This window comes from Euleptes europaea, chromosome 5 (genome assembly GCF_029931775.1).
Source record: "Euleptes europaea isolate rEulEur1 chromosome 5, rEulEur1.hap1, whole genome shotgun sequence".
NCBI classification, from domain to species: domain Eukaryota; kingdom Metazoa; phylum Chordata; class Lepidosauria; order Squamata; family Sphaerodactylidae; genus Euleptes; species Euleptes europaea.
In genome coordinates this window covers 93,327,097-93,344,784 of record NC_079316.1, presented here as the reverse complement: position 1 = coordinate 93,344,784, position 17,688 = coordinate 93,327,097, and the positions used below count along the sequence as shown (strand labels likewise).

Below are 17,688 nucleotides of genomic sequence, written 5' to 3'. Positions count from 1 at the left end.
TTTTTATATTCAACTTATAGGCCACAACTAGATGATTTATCACCAAATTCTAAAGCATCAACAACTGCAGATCTGGGAAACACGAGGTATAACAAGGTAAAAAATAAATACAATTGAAATTATATGACCGGAGCTATAGCTTAACAGTACTTCAATAAGGTAAAGGGTAAGTGATGTTAATGTAAAGTTGAGGCTCCTGATATCAAACAAAACCCAATACCCCATACTCAACACAGAAGGCAGTTTAGAGATTTTAAAAACTAGATGAATTACCTGTGGAGTAAAATAATGTGAAAAGCTTTGATCTCCACCAGAGAAAATCCTCTTTACACAATAATATTGTTCACCATCTATAATTAAAATCAGATATGATTAAAACCAAGTAATTTAAATAGACCATTACACTGACATTGGTACTTTAATCACATAGATATAAATGAACTTGAAAAATGCAAGGAGACTATCATCAGATAACTTTGCTAAGAACAAGCCTGTATGCCGGCATTTACCATCACAATCAGAAACCTTCTGTTAGGAGTTACATTGGCAATTATGATTTGGCACTATTACAGAGGTGAATGCATTCAGCAAGAAACTAGATTCCTCTTGTAAAGGAGACACTATTTATTACAGCAGATAGAGCCTCAAAATCTGATGATGATATCTATGAATTGATTCCCTGACTCATAGTAATGACACATTTAACAATGACTCACTGGCTTAATAGGCAAATAGATGCTTGACATATATATGCAGTTACCTGAATCTGGTGGGATCTGGCCACCATAAGGAAGCCAATTTCCTTTTACTGGGAAGGGGCTTTTCCTGTTACTGGTTGATCCTGTGCCTAACTGTCCATTCCCTCCCAGACCGAAAGAATAGATTCTTCCAGTTGAAGGAACAAATGCAGACGTGTGCTGCCTAGGGCAGAGAGAGAAATAATATGACATTCAAAAACAGCCTGAGAATGCTGTGGTACCTACACAGAGCCATTCAAAATACAATATAAACAGAATGCTCAATTTGCCACTGTAAGTTTGGGAGGGCCCTGAGACTCCACCTCCTCAAGATAATGAAGTAGCAGAGCAGTTGAGTAGAGCAGCATGTCTGTGTTCCAGCTAATGCCATAAACAAGACATTCATTCACAGAACAGCACGGCAGTGGCTGGAACTCCGACCATCTAGTCAGCTGTACACGTGCAAATATCAGAGGATGGATGGTTACAAGGAAAAAAATGATGAGCTGCCATTTTCATTCTCTGCCTTTACTTACCTGTAGCCATTACAGGAAATAAATAACTTCAGAGGAAAAAAGATTCAAGACAGTTGCAACAGTTGGAACTTCAAGAGAGAATTATATGGGATCCTATGAACTAGGGATGGGCCAGGGCACAGTGTTAGAGTATCCGCTGCACACACAGAAGGCCCTGGGTTCAATGCCTGGCATCACCAGTTAAAAGGATCAGGCAGTAGGTGATGTGAAGGACCTCCACCTGACGCCCTGGAGAGCCTCTGCCAGTCAGGGCAGACAATCCTGACCTTGACAGACCAATGGTCTGACTCAGTAGAAGGCAGCTTTGTGTATTTTCTGTGCAACTGCAAGCAGAAGGAAATTAGAGGCAAATTTCCCAACTCTTCCCCTTTTCCACACTTGTTCCCCGGTGACCTCCAAATGCCAGTGGGTGAGGGACCAGGAGTGTGTTGTGGACACAATGCCACACAGCCCAGGGGGCTTCAGTGTAGAATGGGAATGGGGTGAAACTGCCCCTCTTGCTCTTACACAAACAAAAAGCTTGCTCCACCCACAGAAGAGGAGAGCCATTTCACCTGATTCCTCCTCTTCATTGAGGCGCCTCATGCCACATGGTGTTTTGTCCACCAGGGCAGCTGCTGTGGGAAGAGGAAAGGCTCACAATTTTTAAGATCCAGACCTGCTTTCTAAAAACACAATCCAGACACAGAAAGCTACTGTACCTGTAGAACGTGTCTGTTTATTTAAATAAGCTCTATACTTTTCTGCTTTCAAAGAAGCATCCTAGGCAGCTATCTGCCAATCCAATTAAGCAGTTTTGAACTGCATTAGGGTCAACCCACTTAAGTTATCCCTTGGGTCCTATAAACCCAGAGTTGTCTAAATCACAGTTCCTTTTCTTTACAGCATATCGCCATGCCCTCTGTGTTAGGGCATGCAACGGGTAAGGATTACTAATGGAGCAACTATTTGTAGCCCCACTCCAAGATAACACTTTACCTTCCACAGGCGATTTGTGTGACCGTGCTCCCCATAAGTTCAAACACCTTTCTTGGGTTTATTTCATGGCCAGTAGAGTTGTGACCCAATTGCCCATAGCCTCCAGCTCCAAACGTAAACACCCCTCCTTGCTAAAAAAAGAGGGGGGTTAGAAGGCAATAGATAGGCGACAAACTTCACATGTTCACAAACTGTCAGTTACAGCTTTAGGGGGAAAAAATACTAAAAGCCTTTCCTAATTAACTGCTCACACAAAGATGTTAATCTTTATACAACAGATACTACACTGATCATCCTCATTACATGAAAGTGTAAAGAACAAAATAGCTCCATAGTACTAAATTTTAAAGTGTCTGAGTAATCTGCAATTAAAAAAAAAAAAAAAACAGAATCATCAGATTGCTCCCTACATCCTTCCCACCTTGGCTGAGGGGTAGGAACGCCAGCAGCAACAGAAGTTCCACGGCCAGCAACCTGGCTCAAGATCAACTGAAGAACCCTGAAAACTTGTCAGGGATGTTCTACGCTGATCCTGCACTGAGCAGTGGGTTGGACTAGATGGCCTGTAAGGCCCCTTCCAGCTCTATGATTCTATGAAGGATAAGTGAAGTCTGCAAACCTCCCCAATTAAGTTTGCAGAAAGTCTGTGAAGAGTGGGCTTGAATTCATATCCATGGTTGTAGGAGTCAGTGGTGGATGAGGAAGGAAGATTTGTCTCTGGCTTGCTGCTGTCATGACAACACAATACAAGACCTGAAAAATCTTACAGATGTTAGGTTCGGGTTCTTGGGGGCTGGTTATTGTCCATGAGGTATTTTGACCCGGATGGACTGTTGTAAGCTTTGCTATACAAGCCACTTTGACATTTGTCTTCAAAGAAAAGGAGGCTCTAAATATTTTCAGTAAATGAACTAATTCTCTTCCAGTGCTGGCTGCAAGCAAAAGACAGGATCATCCTCTTCGCTTGTACCAATATAAAATTATTGGGCAATATTCTTTTATATTAACCTGTCTTCCCCCTTCTCATTTGCCGGAGACCCAGCTGATGGTAGAAGCAATAAATAGCAGCATTGTTGGAGAAAGGCAACAGCCTCGTTTACTACATTTTAACAAGAGGTTAGAAACAGCTTATCTGATCTCGTTATGGTTCTGAATGGATAAATCTAATCTAAGTTTAGGTCAGCATTTTTAAAGAAAGAATCATAGTCAGTACATAATTGAGTTTTTATTTAAAGGCTTATTGCCAGTGAGTAAAGAAAAAGAAGCTGTCCTACATTACTAGTAATATCTGATTGAGAAAAGGAATGGTTTAAAAAAACTGTGTGTGGATATTGTGCTTGATCTTTAAGAGGACTGTTGTTTTCATCTCCAGGTTTTATTTCAAGAATAACTTCAAGAACTGCAGAGGAATATTCAAAAGATCACATAAATTATTTCTACCTGCTACTAGTTAAACAGTTTTAGAAATTAAATAAGAGTTCAAGTTCTTATAATATAAATTACATTTACTGTACAGAAAAAGGGAAACCTGTGGTATTTGTTCATACACAACAGAAACTAAGTAAAAATGTACTTACATTTACATATTCACTTGGAATTTAAAAGAGAGCATATATAGTAAGAGCTGCTTAAAAATGGCAAGTATGTTACACAACCACACACTTAAGCATGGAAAGATAGACCTTAGCCTCTGGCACTACCAAAAAGGATATCCATCACTAAGGGAGCCACTGGCAAAGTTACTGGAGCCATGCATGGAGAGGGAAGAAAAAAATTAATCTTTGTAAGCTAAGGGACCTGGAAGCAATACAAGCTCGAGCTCACCTATCTCTCCCCTCCCCCAACAGTTAGCACTAATTTAATCATTATCTGCCAGCCACTCCAACTAATGTGAGTGCTGTTATAACACAGCAACTTGGGGAAAATACCAGCCACTGAAATGCCAGGTTGCTGATTCACGCTCCCATGTGTTGAACACTAGTATGCAGTGTGGGGGGGGGGGAAGACAGGGGGAAAGTGGCTAAATATAACATGCAACTCGTACTTCTCAAGAAGGCTAATGTGGGGGGAGAGTTCACAACCCATGCCCGCCTTTACAGGGAATGGTATCTGAAGAAAAGACCCACTGGTGAGTAATGGTGGTGGAAATGTTCTTCCTCCCCCTTCTCTATACACAGCTGCTGTTCACCATTATGCCATGTGAGGCAGCTTGGCAGCTTTTGACAACAGCCTTCCTATTTGTGAATGAACACGTAGCCCAGCAGCTTGAACTGTGCAAGTTTCAGCACAGGTGAACACGTCCCTTGCCGCCGCCGCCCGCCCCCCCACTCCATCTATCTCTAATGCCTGACACTAAAGGCTGATAAGAGCTTCGTTTCTAGTACGGTACCTTTGTAAGAGCTGCAGTATGGTCTTCTCCACAAGAGATGTAAACAATTTTGTGAGATCTTAGTGACTTTAGAAGATTAGGAACGTATCTATCTGAAAGTTGCAATAATTCAGTACATGTAAGATACATGTTGAAACAAACTATAGGCAAAACCATTTCAAAATAATCAGCTACTGATCTCATTTTTCAATATCCGTGTTCTCTTATAAGGAACCTTCTCCTATTTTTTGGCTTAAAAGTTAGAATTTCTATGAAACAGTGCAGGACAACTATTTGCTTTTTTGAAAATGCCATTGTAAAAATAAATAAAGCATCCATAGAGCTGCAGGGCCATCAAGTAACAGATCAACAATCTTCAATCTTCACTGCACCGAGAACCACAATTTCCTTCAGCAACTTCCTGTGTTTCAGTGGATCTCCCAGTTAGCATGCAGGAGCAAAGCATCGTTATTTGTCCTTGCTTATTTTTTAAAGACAAACAATTTGCTCATACAAAATAAAGAAACAACACAAAGGAGTATACTGCACTTACCAGTTTCATCGTTAAGACCAAGCTGACCAAATTTGTTGCGTCCCCACCCAAAGACAGCTCCGGAAAGAGAAAGTACAAAGCTATGGGCGCCACCTGCTGCAATTTGGGCAAAAGGTATTCCCAGTAAAGATTTTATCAGCTGTGGAGAAGTCTGCTTTTTAAATTCATAGCCTAAACCTAGTTGACCATGCTTATTCTGTCCCCAGGAAAAAACTTCACTCCCTGTGGAAGAAAAAACAAAGACACATTTAAAATAAAGAATCATAACCATTTCTCATTCTAATAATTATTCCATTATTTTACATCACAAAGTTCAAGCGGCAGCAATAACGAGTGAGCAAATACAGGCATTTCTGAATTTGCAAAAAGACTATGCTGTTGCAAGCTGCAGCTCACCCAAGATGCCTTTTTGCTCAGGGGTTAGTGTTACATGAATAACTCAGCTCTCGCACACTTATAGATATAAAACTGTTAGAAAAGAGGGCAAGCTCTTGCTGGGATGGCACTCTAATCACCCACCCTACTATATCTGAAGAATAAAGACTTCCACTTAAAGCCCATCCCTATGCTACGATTTCTGACAGAAGTAAAATGTCACTGATACAACCCCTTCTCAGTCTGACAGCAAGGAATGAAAGAAACACAATGATGTCCGCACACACCCAAAGTGTGACAGGCAATAAGAGAGAGAGGGGTGTGTGTTACATTCTTATTTGTAAATTTAAAATGAGTTGCAACGACAGCCCAAAAGGTTTGGTTACCTTTGGAGAGTGCAAGTGAATGATAGTAGCCACAGGCAACCTGCACTATTTGGATGTCTGATAAACTTTTAATGTTTCTATGGGAACAAGAAAAGACTGGATCAGTCTTTCAAAGCAAGAAATGAAGGAAAACAAACAGAAATGCATGTTAAGCATTTAAAGACTACGCGGCTAAAGGCATTTTAAGTATTACACAGTACTATCGTAACTTATAACATCATAACATCATTTTAAGTACTACACAGAACCATCATAAGAAGTGCTGCTCTGTAACTTCCAATCTATCGCTTATTAAAGCATGGAGGTCTCCAAAACAAGTTACACATTGTCTGTCTGAAAGAAAACAGCTGAAAATAAAACATATTTATAGCAGAACAAATCACAGAGGAAGGTTTAAGAAGAGTTTACTCTCCTCTATTTGTCCAGATTTCAAAGAAAATATTTGCGACACTCAAGACATTTTGATTCTATCACCATGGGCTGGATCTAGCAGTAATTTTCTGCTGATGTCATTTCCATCAGTAGAAGGAGAGTTTCCTGCTTCCCACCCTCCAGCCACAGTGTACTGTGCTCCCTAAAAATGGTGTTCCTGGGGAACAGAGCCCTCCCGTAACAGCAAGAGTGGCAAATGGGAAGGTCTGCAACAGGAGGGGAAAATCAGTAAAATTGCCTCCCACTTCTGCTGGACGAAAATTACTTAACAGATGCAACTTAACAGAAACATTTCTCCAAGATGAGGCTACAAACACTTAACATAATAGAAGCCAGTTGACAAAGAATACACACATTGGCAAAGTTGACAATGAATATATACATCTTGTAATCCGTTTGGGCACATAGAAAGGTTTGCGTGCATTCAGTGGGACTTCCATCCTTCTACCCATACACACACACATATACATACAAGAGCCCTCCACTCCAACCCAATGGCATACTACAGACTGTGTTTGAAGCAGCTCAAGTGCTGCTTGGCTAAGGGAAAAGAAGGCCCAGTTGAGGACACAAAGATAGTTTATTGGGCAATAATTCCCTGGTCGAGACTTGTTGTCTTTCTTGTAAATTGGAACTATGATTGCCTGTTTCTTAGGAATTAAGCCTGACTCCTTTATTCTCGTAAAGGCCTCTGATAGTACAGGGGCTGACCATTTGATCTTACTGGGGAAAAGATCTGGAGGTAAAAAATCAGGACCGGAGGCCTTTCCCAATTTTTATTTATTGATCAGATTTTCTATCTCTAGTGCAGAAACTTTGGGCCAAAATGGTAAATTCTGGACGCAAAACTGAAACAGAACAACCATTGGGTGTGACTGAGAAAAAAGCTCAGAAAAGAACCCACTTTTGAGAAGAAAGGTCTCCACTGTGGGTTGATGACTCACTTTAGAGATCAGGGACCAAAATCGGTTTGTGTCCTTTTTCCTAGAGGTGTCAATAAGTAGCTCCCTCTCTTTTTGGATATACTTTTTTATTAGTTTTATTAAGTTTCTACATTTTCTTTTAACATGGAGTAACAGTCTCAAGTGCTCATAATTTTCAGAGGACCTAAAATTCCTGCCAGAACTTTGGAGAGCCTTCCTTAACTGATGGCACTCCCAGTCTCACCAGGGATGCTTCCCCTTAAATTGGAAGGGGTACAAGGATCCTTCAAATAGTGGTTTAAAGGCCTCCAAGAGGTCCTCAAATGATTTTAAAGCAATAAGTGGGTCAGGTGCATTAACTATTTCTGGAATTAGCCTCTTAAATAAGTTCAAAGCTAGTAGAGTATCAACCTCCATTCCATGCTGAAGAATCCATTTTCTTGGTATTCCAGAGAAGGTTTTCTGATATGGGGTCAGTTTGGACAGACTTGCTCTCTGGGGATTAGTTGATAATGTCAAAATGAGTGGTAGAATGATCACTCATTAAAAAAGGCTCAACCCATAATCTCCTAACCGCTGAGAATAAATTAAGAGAGACTAAAAAATATCAAATAAACTACATCGATTTTGGGAAATAAAGGTGTAGTCACCACATGCATCTCTTCCTCTCCTGCTATTCAAGATGACCAAGGTATGTCTGCATGACTCAAAGGCGGACATCAAGATTCATTTAACCATTCTTCTACCACCAACTCACAGTAATAAATTCTCAAACCACTTTTGTCCTGTATTTCAGAAGCCACTTTAGTAAGCTGGCAGAGGAAATTGCTTGGGCAGGGGGAGGAAATGGCCTGACAAACGCTCAAAAAACTTTAATATGTATACTCCACTTTGCCAGGTTAGAACTTCTATTTATTGTAATTAAATAATTAAAGGAATTGTCAAAATCAAGAACAAAACCGAGACATTTGTTTTTAAAATCCCTGAACATTATTTTGTAAATTAATGCTCTGCCAACTATGGCATTCAAATATGTATTAATGTACTGTTTTAATACTGCATAAGTAATGAGACTAACTGGTGAAAAACATGCTGCTTATACAACTATACAAGTTATATTTCTCTGCTGGTAACTCCATGCTTCAAGTTCAGAATAGACAATCAAATTACAAACATATACCGTATATACTCATGTATAAACCGACCCGTGTATAAGCCAAGGGTGCCAAATTTCACCCCAAAAACGGGGAAAAATTAGGCACCCGCATATAAGCCGAGGGTCGGCTTACACAATGCCCCTGCCCCAGGTCGCCCTTCCGCCAGGCCTCCCGGGCCCTCCAGACCCACCCCGACCCCAGCGCCACCCCCTCCCGGGCCCTTCACACCCACCCCGACCCCAGCGCCACCCTAGGGGGGAGGGAGAAGAGCCCCTGAACCCCTTACTCACCGGGAGGACGAGGCCCGCTGATCAGCTGGAGGCGGCGACAGGGAAGGCGCACGGGCCGGCAGCAGAGGCAGCCGTGGGGCCCTGCCTGCGTGCAGGAAGGCCCCGCTGACCGCTCCCAGGCTCAGAAAAGGCGCGCGGGCCAGGGGCGGCGGCAGGGTGTGCCTGCATGCAGGAAGGCCCCACTGGCCATTCCCAGGCTGCAGGGAAGGCGTGCGGGCCGGGGGGGGGGCAGCTGCAGGGCCTGCCTGAGCGCAGGAAGGCCCTGCTGGCTGCCCCCAGGCCGCAGGGAAGGCGCGTGGACCGCCAGTGGTGGTCCCCTACCGTATTGACCCGCATATAAGCCAAGTTGGCCCTTTTCAGCCCTTTTTTTGGGCTGAAAAACTCGGCTTATACGTAAGTATATAGGGTACATCTTCTTTCTTACACCTGGTAAAATTAGTTTCAATTCAAAAGGATTCCTAACTTAATTTTGTAAAAATTAATTATATCTATACACTTAAGGTTTAAAAATCTTAGCCTAGTTTTAAATTATTAGGACCCATGCTAGTTCTTTTGTCAGAGTTATGATTAATACAGCATAAGTCAGTAAAACACATGTGTCATTTATAACACAAGCTAGTTCTTAGAAACAGTTTTCTTCTGATAAGAAAAAAGTAATACTTAGCATTTATATAGCTCTTCAGAGTACCCAATGAGTTTCACATACATTCAAGGCCCCCTATGGATACTATTAACAGAAGTTTAAAAGAGACAAGAGATCCAACCATATCTTGTCTAACTGCATCCTGTCATCCTTATGATTATAGTAACATGAACATTAAAGAGTTAAATTTAGATGCTTCTATTCTGGACTGGAGCTAGAATCCACCCTTTGGCCTTTTCTTTCTTATCCCTTTCATTTTCTACATCTGTGTGTTATATTAATTAATAAAATAGCTGTGTTGTTCGTCTACAGTAAGTTAGTACTTCCATTTGATTTTAAATACAGGGACCCTATACAAAAATGACAACCATGCAATGCAGACAAATATTACCCCCATATGGCAGATGGGAGCTAAGGCTGAGAGACAACAGTGTGCTTATGGCCACCTATCATGAACTGGGGGGGGGGGGGGGACACTTCCTACCACTCCTCTGGAATTTACACATGCAGCACATGTTGTATAAAGTGAAACCTGAAATATTTTAAATGTGTACTGATGGCGCAAATACAGCCTTTTGGCAATGTTAAAACAAGCATTCTCCTAAGAGGTGCACATAACCTGATATTATGACTATGATTTACCTGGGCACTCTAATCAATTCTTCGGTTCCAGGCAAGCCAAGCTGTCCATCTACTGCAAAACCCCATGCATAGACTTGTCCCTTGTCATTTAATGCTAATGTGTGGGCTTCTCCACATGAAACAGCTACAATATTTTGAGCATCCAGGGCAACAACCTGCTCTGTAATTACCAAAGAAAAAAGGTTACATAATTTTTGTACTGCAACTGCCAAGGCATTTTCAGAATACTTAAAACAGCCATAACATCACCCCACCACGTAAGAGTAACAGCAAGATTATTACTGGCAAAAACTTGACTTATTGCCTTCAGTGGATAGCTGACTAAAAAAAAGTCAGCTCAACACACTTGCGGCTAAAATAGAACTATGTAAGTATCTGTGAGACAGAAATTTTTTACGCAGAATGCATTTACTCAAAACTGGCAGCTGTTCATTGTATACTGGAACAAGGTCAGAACTAAGGGAAATATAAGAATGAAGGTGGTGTCATGGCTATAAAAATGTTCATTTGTCAATCACATGCTTGATATTTGTGTTACTGCACATCTGTTCTTTGTTTCTTGATATGGATGTAATTTCCCATTTATATAGATTTTGAAAAGCAAAAAAAGTACACCAATAAATGTATTAAACCTCCTTTACTCATCATCAGATATTGCATAACCCAAAAGGCACAATCCTGGAAACCACATTATTATTTCCTGGTGCTCAATGAGGATTAATTATTTTTTTAATTATAGAGAACAACACACACAGAGTTGAGGGCTGAGGAGTCAATACATTTCCTGAGGTAGAATGCATTTTTATGTCTCTAAATTTCTAATACGTTTGTTTCAATACAACTAATGGGTCCTCTGCACCAATGGAAGACAAAAGCACCCACGTTTATACAACCACTGAAAGTTACGTTTCTATTGTCATAATAAATAATTTAAAATATTAAAAAAACTTTCAAGCTTCCTCATGTAGTACACAAACCCTCCAATGACAAAAATGGCAACTGTACTCTGCTTTCATATAGCAGACTTTCTCTAGGTAGCAAAAATAACCAAAGTCCACATTCAAAGCACACCAAAACTGCCATACAAATTTTAAGCATTTTTGCAATTTTACGTATGTGTTAGATAATTCCCTCACGCAGTGTGACAACAAAGTCAAAAAGGACATCTGTTTATCTTCTTGAAGCTCTACTAATTATGGAAACACTTCAGTAATCTAGGCAAAAGTTTCTGCAGTACTCATTCCATGAACTACCCTGAGACAATTCATGTGACCATTTTATGGAGCAAAGCTATCTCAAGTTTTATTTTGGTCACTACCACTGGTATTGTGCATGTTTCAATACATATGAGTATTGCTTCACATGTAAGATTTTGTACTTGTGAACAGGTACACATGTACATTTAAAATAAGAATTACCTTAGCCAAAAATGATGCTACTGTACATCAATTGTGGCTTGTCAATTCAAAACTCACTGTGCTACTGAATGAGAAAGATTTTAAACTGAGATATTTTGTAGGGGGAACAGTTCAAATACACAAGGATCCTTCATACCTATATAAGTACAAAACTTCTCATATAGAGCAGTTCTCGCATGTATCAACTGGGACTTGCCATCTCTCAACTTAAACAACATTTCAAAAAGATTTGAAGGACACAGGCTGCCACACTGTAAGTTCTCTCTAAAGTGTGTGAATATGGCAGGCCACACAAGATCTAGATAAGTTTTTTTTTATATGAGCTACTTTCTAAAGCTTTAAGCTTCATGATTTTTGAAAATCAGTTTTAAGGAAGCAGTATTAATCACAAGCACTGTTAATTACTCTGATGCATCAAATTAAATATATTAACTTAAGCAAATACAACTGTCACCCTCTATCATACACACGCATCCATCACACCTAAATACACATAATATCCACCAGGCACTGCATTTAACTTACCTGGTCTTTTTCTGGATTTTTCATGTCCTAATTGTCCTAAATCATTACATCCACATGTATACACAGTCCCATCATCCAAAACAAATACAGTGTGCCTTAGTCCACAGCCTACATCTTGAATCTTTTTGTTTATGAAGAAGTGACATCTTCTGGGTTCAAGTACAACCTCTTCATCGATGCCCCCCAGTCCAAGCTGTCCAAATGAGGCATTTCCCCAACACAACATGTTGCCACTCCTCTCAATGATCATCAAGGCTTGGTGCTCAAAGGTATTCTTTCAGCATCACTGTTGCAAGGAGAAAAACAAACTAAGTCAGGACCAGAATTCAGGAGGGTTACTATTTTACAGAAGAATTCACAACTTTCAGCTCTCATAATTATTTTGACTGGCCCAAATAAAAAACTGTGGTAAAATGGTCAGTTTTCTTTGTAAGGCTGGTAGCTCTAAGACTGCTGAAAAATTATACTTTAAAAATTTGATTTCTGTATATCTTCTAGCTTTGAAGAACTTCCCTGCTTCTTTTGATATATGTAGAGCTCAAAGCAGCCAACATCTGTTAACTATGTAGTTGTTACATTTTCCCATCCCCATTGCTTTGGGGATAACGTATCATGTGAACCATTTACTGAACCAGTCAGGATGGCAGTATAGCAAGCCAAGAATTTAAAAGAGTATTGATTTATTCAGATATTGACCTGAATAAAAATTTACCACGGCACATTTTAAATGTACTGGGTGGTCAGCTTGTTCCTTAGTTATGGAAGCAAGGTATTTTGAATATCCTCGGTTCAAATCACTGATCGTACCAGGGGACTTCAATATCCATGCCAAGGAGACCCTGCCAGGGCCTGCTAAGGATTTTTTAATCTCTTTGACTGCCTGTGTTAGCCAGAATCTGGAAAACGCAGGCAAAATCCGCAGGGAGAGCGAGGCAACCTCTGACAAGCAGAAAAAGCATGCATAATCAAAAGAAAGCCCCGAAGCAGCTGGCAAGGGTGACCTCAGGGAAAACATCCCTGCATAAAAGGCCAAAGTTACTTGGATAAATTATTAGGGATTGTGGTCTACACTAACATGTATAGTTTGCTGAAACTAAGATCATACTATGTAATTTCTGAATCACTGAATGTGTCTTGTTAATACGTATGCTTTGCTTCAGTTCTGATTTTAGACTTCTGGTTGGCTCTATTGCACTGTTTACTGAATGACCCATCCTGTCAATTGTATTAACCCACTCTGTGTAATCCGCCTTGCGTCTGAGTGAGAAAGGTGGACAAAAATAAATAAAAAAATTCTTGGAGGATCAGGAGTCAATCTGCAGAATATTATCTCCAAATCAGCAACAGAGTTTAAGATGCTCCTATGGTAACTGACTTTACAAAGAAAGAATGTAGTTTTATTGACATTACGTTCTTTGTCACTGAGACTCTAAAAGCAGCATCTACAAAAATTTTAATGGCATATGTAGTTTTGAGATACTGTTAACAAGGGGAAAAGTTGAATATATTTTAGACTGGGTTCTGTATTTCTGATTTTAAATGCAAATTTCAGTACTTTATTTTAAATTATACATATGAAGGATCGTCATAGCAATTCCTTTCTAGTATTTTTATATGTATTCCATGAAACACTGTACTTTTTAGGAGTTTTTTGTGATGTTTCTGAGTCTTCCTGGACAGATCACGATGGGTAGTCTGTCAATAGCAGTAGAAAAGAGCAAGAGTCCAGTAGCACCTTGAAGAGTAACAAAATTTCTGGCAGGGGATGAGTTTTTGTGAGCCAGAGCTCACTCCTTCAGATACAGCTAGAATATAAGTCCATCTATCCTTAAGTAGAGAAGAGTGAATTAGACATACAATGGCAATGTAAATGTCAAAAGCAGGTAAATGACATTAGCAGGTGTGATTGGATTAGGTGTCATATGCAGAGTAGGCGCAGAGAAATTAGCATTGGTAATGAGACAGGAATCCCAGATCTCTATTCAATCCAGGAGAATGCATTTTCTTGAGCTTCATTATTAGTAAAGCATATAAGGCTCTTGAAATGCTTTTTCTTCTAGACATTGGAGAATTATTGCTCCTAATGGGATATACATTTACTTGTGTTTTTTAAACAAAGCCTTTGATTCATTCTGAATGATAAACACCACACAGAAAGAAATCACTGTATGTTCACAGTTAATTTTTCACGAGTCAATTAGTCACATTTCAGGGAGCATCTGTCCACTCTAGACTAGCTGGATGGCTGAGAGGTGAGAGGCTGTTGTCCCAGCTTTTACCTCAATAGTCAGATGCCTCTAATAACATGAAGTGTATTGACATAATCTGCAGAACTACTTAAGGCTTTTAGTATTCTCATGAATACTGGGTCTTAAAGCCATTCTGCATTGTTACAGTGGCCTGGAAGCATGGGCACTGGATGTACCAGAAATATTTCTACTGCACTGTGGCACAAAGGAGACACATACTTCCTTAGAGGAGTATCCACACCTAATGTCTTGGCTATCACCATGAGAGACAGCTTTGAGATGTAGGGTGGAGTTTAGATGCAGAGTGTGGGAACATGCACAGAGACAGAAATACGAGAGCAACACACCCTGTCTTTTCAGTCTCATTGGGGAAATCCATCAACCTATGCCTGATCTGCCTGCTGGGCAGGGTCAGCCCTGCCACCATCCTATGAAGGTATGAAGAGTTAAGCGCAAGACTGCTTAGGAACAGAATCAGCAGGAAAACTTAACAGGATATAATTTGTATTCTGCTACAGATCACAGAAACTATGCAGGGTCGGCCTTGGTGAGTATTGAGATGGAAGACTACCAAGGAATTCCAGGGTCACTATGCAGAGGAAGGCACTGGTAAACCACCTCTGTTATAGCCCAATCCTAATGAGGGGGGCGAACCAGTTTAGGAGCCGGCATAACCCCAGTGCCAGCATTAGTGCCAGTTGCGCCAGCTTAACTTGCACTAACGCTGGCACAGGGCTACTTATGCCAGCTCTGGGGAGCAGTGTGAGCTGCCAACACAGCCTCGCCAGCAGCGTTTTCCTGGTGCAGGGCTCGCGCCAACATAAAAAAAGTGATGGTTCCAGAGTCAGAGTTGGCTTTAATCAGCTCCCAAAGTATTTTTGGTTCAGGAACTCCCCCTTTAGCTGGCGCCGAATTACGCCGGCAAAAAGGCAGGCGTAGCCCCATGAAACCCTACGGAGGAGTTTCATGGGGTTTTGTTAAAATTATCTTTTCGCCTTCCTTTTTTGGGCTGGGAAGCCACTTCTTAACCACCATCCCCTTAGGATTGCAGTTAGCCTCTTGCCTTGAAAACCCTACAGGGTCCATGAGTTGGCTGTGATGCGACAGCACTTTACACATATATACACACACACACACACATGAGGCTACCATGGCACAGCACAAGGGATATTAGGTTTCAAGTCACCTAGTGTGTTCAGATGTCACAAATATGTTCCAATGAGTAAACCTTAGTTCATAATTCCCATTATGTTATTACAAGCTGTTTTATTTTAAACCAGGATGTATTCGGTCTTGGCTCTACAGGTGAGGATAGGGCCAAGTGAGCAAATAAACTGAATAGTTTCCAGCCTCATTCTTGCCAAGTTTGTTTCTGACACCTGAATGCAGTCACTGTTCTAATCAGACACAATACTGTCAATCAAGTTAAATTTCTCCGTATTAGAAGAGAAAGCTAACACAGAGATGCAGGCCATAATTAGACGAGGAATAGAGAATATCATACTGATCATGCTGATATCATACTGCCCTTGTAGAAATCTATGGTGAGACCACACTTGGAATACTGTGTACAGTTCTGGTCACCACACCTAAAAAAGGATATTGCAGAGCTTGAGAGGTTGCAGAAAAGAGCAACCAAAATGATCAGGGGGCTAGAGCAACTGCCCTATGAGGAGCGGTTAAAACACTTAGGGCTGTTTAGCTTGGCGGATAAGGGAGACACGATAGAGGTCTATACAATTATGCATGGTTTGGAGAGAGAGGACAGGGAGAAGCTTGTCTCCATCTCCCATAATACTAGAAAGCGGGGTCATCTGCTGAAGCTGGAGGGTGAGAGATTCAAAACTGATAAAAAGGAAGAATTTCTTCACACAACACATAGTTAAATGGTGGAACTCCCTGCTCCAGGATGTGGTGATGGCTGCCAACTTGGAAGGCTTTAAGAGGTGAGTGGACATGTTCATGGAGGAGAGGGGTATTCATGGCTACTAGTTAAAATGGATACTAGTCATGATGCATACCTATTCTCTCCATGATCAGAGGAGCATGCTGAGAAGCGTGCTGTGAAACACAGGTCGGATGGTTCTGCTGCAGTTGTCTTGTTTGTGGGCTTCCTAGAGGCACCTGGTTCACCACTGTGTGAACAGATTGCTGGACTTGATGGGCCTTGGTCTGATCCAGCATGGCTTTTCTTATGTTCTTAAAATATACCAGAAATCCTAGAGTGCGGGGGCCAGACCCAGGTTTCTAATTTTTTCCACAGATCTTCACATTGCTAAAACAACCCCAAAGACTATTTTCATATCAAATCTGTGCACACTTGCTTGGAAATTAATGCCTACAGAGTTCAATGGAACTTAGTCCCAGGTTACTCTACAAGACTGCAGCATTAGTCTGAAACAGATAAATATATTGTACCACATTTAGGCCACACTCAGGATACCATGAGCTGGAGCATATTCCTCAAAGTAGCTTTCACATATTCATGTCAGTGGCAAGTTTATACCTGTGTTAGAAGCACATAAAAAGCACAGTAAGTTTAAGATTTATATTTTCATTTAAGTGGAAATGTGCTGAGAAAAAAATACAGAAAAGAAATGTGTGGTACAATTATGGCTATTTGCAGAGCATCAGACTAGGGGCATAAACACACCACAGCACCCCACCAAGTCTTACTATGTTCTTCTCATGGTTAGATGTGCCAAACAGCACATTATAAAACTCTCAGCACACCTAACCACATTCCACATAATGCACATTCTTTTCTCATTATCCATTCATTGCATTTCTACAAACAAGAATAGTTTGCCATGGTATAACAGAGCAGTGCAAAATTCATCCAAGACTTCAGAGGAAGATTCTATTTCCATGTAGCTTAATTAAGATTTTCTTGTAGCATCATACTCAAGAACTCCAGAAAGCACTTCTATACAGACCTAGAGCTTTCCAGAAGCACGGCAAACTTTCCTTTCACTTTCCATTGTGAATCACTGCTACTACATCACTGAATTACAAGCATAGCAATGCATTTTATTCAGGCTGAAACCTACTAAACTCTTAATCTATGTCTGTTTCACAGAATAAACACACATAGAACTCAGATTATAGTAAATATCAAGGCCCATTCTGGCACAACTTTGAGACCCACACATCACAATGCATGGCACAATGCCATTAAGAGGTTTATACCCAAAGCGATTTCACTGAAATGTAGAAAAAGTCAGTCACAGTTTCACAATGGCGAGAAACTACACCTGTAACCATTCAATAAACAACAACTCCCTTGGCAATGGATGCCAAAATCTAAGGACCAGTATAATGTCAATTCTTTAAAAACTAAGATCCCAAAGGGAATGGATATACTTCAGTTCCACTAGCTTTAAATGACAACTGTTATAACGTGTTTTGTATTTACTGCCCAAGAATGTGAAAATACACTCTGTCTACTTCAATATTGAATATACCAGGGCTTGACA

The 17,688-nt window shown here is 40.6% G+C and overlaps 1 protein-coding gene across 5 annotated transcripts in view; it reads right to left on the bottom strand.

The window, feature by feature from the left end:
• The window catches only part of HERC4 (HECT and RLD domain containing E3 ubiquitin protein ligase 4), a 36,269-nt gene extending 24,027 nt beyond the window's left edge, over positions 1–12,242 (bottom strand). For all 5 annotated transcript variants that reach the window (XR_008933325.1, XR_008933327.1, XR_008933326.1 and 2 more), the window contains exons 1-8: positions 11,964–12,242; positions 10,021–10,180; positions 5,934–6,010; positions 5,173–5,394; positions 4,641–4,732; positions 2,252–2,382; positions 761–921; positions 274–350 (exon numbers count right to left, since the gene is read on the bottom strand). Coding sequence is in view for 2 of the 5 variants with exons in the window: in XM_056849451.1 (XP_056705429.1) it covers positions 274–350; positions 761–921; positions 2,252–2,382; positions 4,641–4,732; positions 5,173–5,394; positions 5,934–6,010; positions 10,021–10,180; positions 11,964–12,213 (1,170 nt within the window). In the remaining 3 variants the exon portion in view is untranslated. The remainder of the gene's footprint in view (positions 1–273; positions 351–760; positions 922–2,251; positions 2,383–4,640; positions 4,733–5,172; positions 5,395–5,933; positions 6,011–10,020; positions 10,181–11,963) is intronic.
• Between the last annotated feature and the right edge of the window lie 5,446 nt (positions 12,243–17,688).